The 2917-nt window shown below is 45.9% G+C and overlaps 1 protein-coding gene across 1 annotated transcript; it reads left to right on the top strand.

Annotated features, from left to right (window-relative positions):
* The first annotated feature begins 827 nt into the window (after nt 1–827).
* On the top strand, nt 828–1136 carry LOC147423607 (uncharacterized). The gene has a single exon (XM_086502145.1). The coding sequence runs from the start codon at nt 828–830 to the stop codon at nt 1134–1136; it is 309 nt and encodes a 102-aa protein (XP_086358271.1).
* Nucleotides 1137–2917: the final 1781 nt, after the last annotated feature.

The raw sequence follows: 2917 nt of genomic DNA, 5'->3' as shown, positions 1-2917 counted from the left end.
GTGAATTTGGAAAAATACACATTCGTGACTAAAAAGGAAAATAGGGTGACAGTATTACATGAGAGGTCGGGAGCACAACTGAGCAATGCGAGCACGCAAGCATGAGGCGGGGGTGTTTTATTTATATGTTGAAGATGTTTTGTTGCATGCAGCATTCTCGTGGTGCTAGAATGGTTAGCATAGAGATATGGTTCTAGTTGGCTGTGAAGTTTTGAGTTTGTGTCCCGCTTGTGTAGAGCTAGTTTTAGTCGTCGTTGGGCTGAACACTGGGGTTGGGCTGAACAGTGGGGAAGGTCACGAGGGGATCTGCTGAGATTCTAGATAATTAAATAAGGGGTGAGTAGTAAACAACCCAGTATGTATTTAACAAGCTGAACTTGCTGGAACCAGTCCGCGCCGGCGCGGACTGGTTTCAGCACGTTTCACAGGTAGAGACAAAGTGGAGGCGGCGGGGCTAGGCCCATTATCATAAGCCAATTATATGGAAACAACCCACACTACACTGCATGTATGAAATTTATACGCATTATGTATTGGGCTTTGTATAACAAGCTGAACTTGCTGGAACCAGTCCGCGCCGGTGGTTTCAACACGTTTCACAGGGTAGAGACAAAGTGGAGGGGGGCGGGGCTAGGCCCATTATCATCAGCCAATTATATGGAAACAACCCACGCTACATTGCATGCATGAAATTTTTACGCAGTTATAAATACAGCGCCCTCATACCACCATTTTCCCATCCTGCACTTACCTAGTTACTGATCTCTACGCATACATACGTACGGGGTGCTTGCTGCCAGCTAGAAGCCAGCAATATGGCCTGCAAAATGACATCAACGGCCTTGCTGCTCGTGCTGCTGGTTCACATCGCAGCAAGCACTGCCGCTGCTAGCCGGGAAAGCGACTGGCGCATGCGTCTCCAGGCATGCGAGGATTTTATGGAGCAGCACGGAGGCCAGCAAGAACGAGGCCGGAGACCTAGCCAACGATGCTGCCAGAATCTGCAGCGCATCCACCCCAATGATCGATGCCATGCTCTACAAGAGGCTTATGGTGGGGACCGTTATGCATTCCCTCATATGTCTGGTGAGTCCCCCTATGAAAGCCAGCAGAAGCAGACAACCGCTAGAACATGATAACTTGGGAGCAAAATTAGTTATGCGTGATCTCTCAGGACTCTGCAATCAACTACTATTATTACTCTATCGGCTCCTAATTGCAGCTCCCTCTCTTTGACCTGATGACGCTGGTGACCTGAGCTCCATCATCCTGTCGTGCATAGCGCAAGCTTGAACTCCATCATTCTGCCGTGCAGCTCCCTGTCTTTGACCTGATGACGCTGGTGACCTGAGCTCCCTCTCTTCAACCTGAGCTCCATCATTTTGTCGTGCATAGCACAAGCTTGAGCTCCATCATTCTGCCGTACATAGTTCAAGCCTCAACTGAGCAATTCATTCAGCTACTTCCACCCTTGTCACTATCATTCTCGTCTCTGCCTGGTGAAAAGAGGCTTCCTAGAAACGCAGCTGTCAAAAACGGCATCAGTTTTGGGCGCAAGCTTTAAGTAGTGATTGACATCGGCGTTGGAGGTTTAATTTTTCTCATCTTTTTCTTGTGACGCTATGCTCAGCTCCAGAAGAAAATCTAGGAAATTAAAGAAAACCCCATCTCTCATGATTCCCATGGTGTCCAAGGAGATCAATGTGGATCATGTGAGGAATCTCAACCCTCCTCGAAGCTACCTCGGCCATCCCTCCAACGATGTATTGGTTCATGCTGAGAATTTTGACACAGAGAAAGCACAGGTTCATGCTAGTTAGAGTATTGAAAAGGATGTGGAAGATTGGATACCAAGGTAAACCATGCAAGTTGGGCTTCAGAGTCTCGGCCTTCCTTTGTTATGGGCAAAAACATGTATGACAATGTAAAGGTCCATATCCATGTGCCTTGTAAGCAAAAAGGTAATAATACCATTGGATGGCTTATCAACACCATTCTTAGAAAAATTCAGCGAGAAAGTAAGAGAGCTCGTACAAGCCATGGTCGCGTTCAAAGTTCAACACACACTCACAATGTCTCACTCTCCCCAAGAAGACAAAAACAGACACACATTCATCTCTCTCTCTCTCTCTCTCTCTCTCTCTCTCTCTCTCTCTCTCTCTCTCTCTCTCTCTCTCTGGCTGCACCTGCAGGTACAATAGGTACACATTAAAGTTGCAATTTTCAAGCCGAGAAAGAGTTAAGGAAGCTAGATGCTCGTCCAAATGGCTCCCTCAACATTGACCATTGTTGCCAGTGTGCCAGCAAAAGCACTTAGACTACAAATAAAAAAGAACATGTCCATTAGCCTAAAAAAAGTATAGGATAGGTTTGTATAAAGCGACATGTGTGGATATGGCTTTGTTTGTATTGCAAAGTGTGAGGTACAGTGAGTACTTAAAAGGAACTCACACATGCACTTTGGCCAGTTGTGGAAGATTTGGCTGTGGAGTTTATGGGCCAGTGGGTAGCAGGTGGCTTGGGAAAGAAGCTTATAAATGTGGATCATTGTTCTTTGCATGAGATGAGCATGCCAGGTCTTCAAATGAACAGATAATCCGTGAGGGAGAAAAGTGTTAGAAGATCTAGACCAATGTTAGTGGACACTGAGGAAATATTGGAGGAGGACAACGACATGCTTGAGTATATTACAACCCCAAGAGAGGTTGGTGTATTTGGGAGTGGTTAGCATGAAGCTTGGACTTTGTAGCATATGTGACCTGAGATACTTGTGTCCCAAATAGTGTGGGCAATTAGGCATACGGAGCTTGCAAGGAAGATGACATGCTTTGGTGTTATTGTAGAGGAAAATGTTTGTTGTGGTAGGTTCTGGGTGAGATCTAGCATAACATGATTATTTTCTTCAATATACCTTGTG

This window comes from Adiantum capillus-veneris, chromosome 26 (genome assembly GCF_014529385.1).
Source record: "Adiantum capillus-veneris isolate H3 chromosome 26, ASM1452938v2, whole genome shotgun sequence".
NCBI classification, from domain to species: Eukaryota; Viridiplantae; Streptophyta; class Polypodiopsida; order Polypodiales; family Pteridaceae; genus Adiantum; species Adiantum capillus-veneris.
The sequence above is the reverse complement of the archived record's forward strand: the minus strand, read 5'-3'. Positions and strand labels throughout refer to the sequence as shown.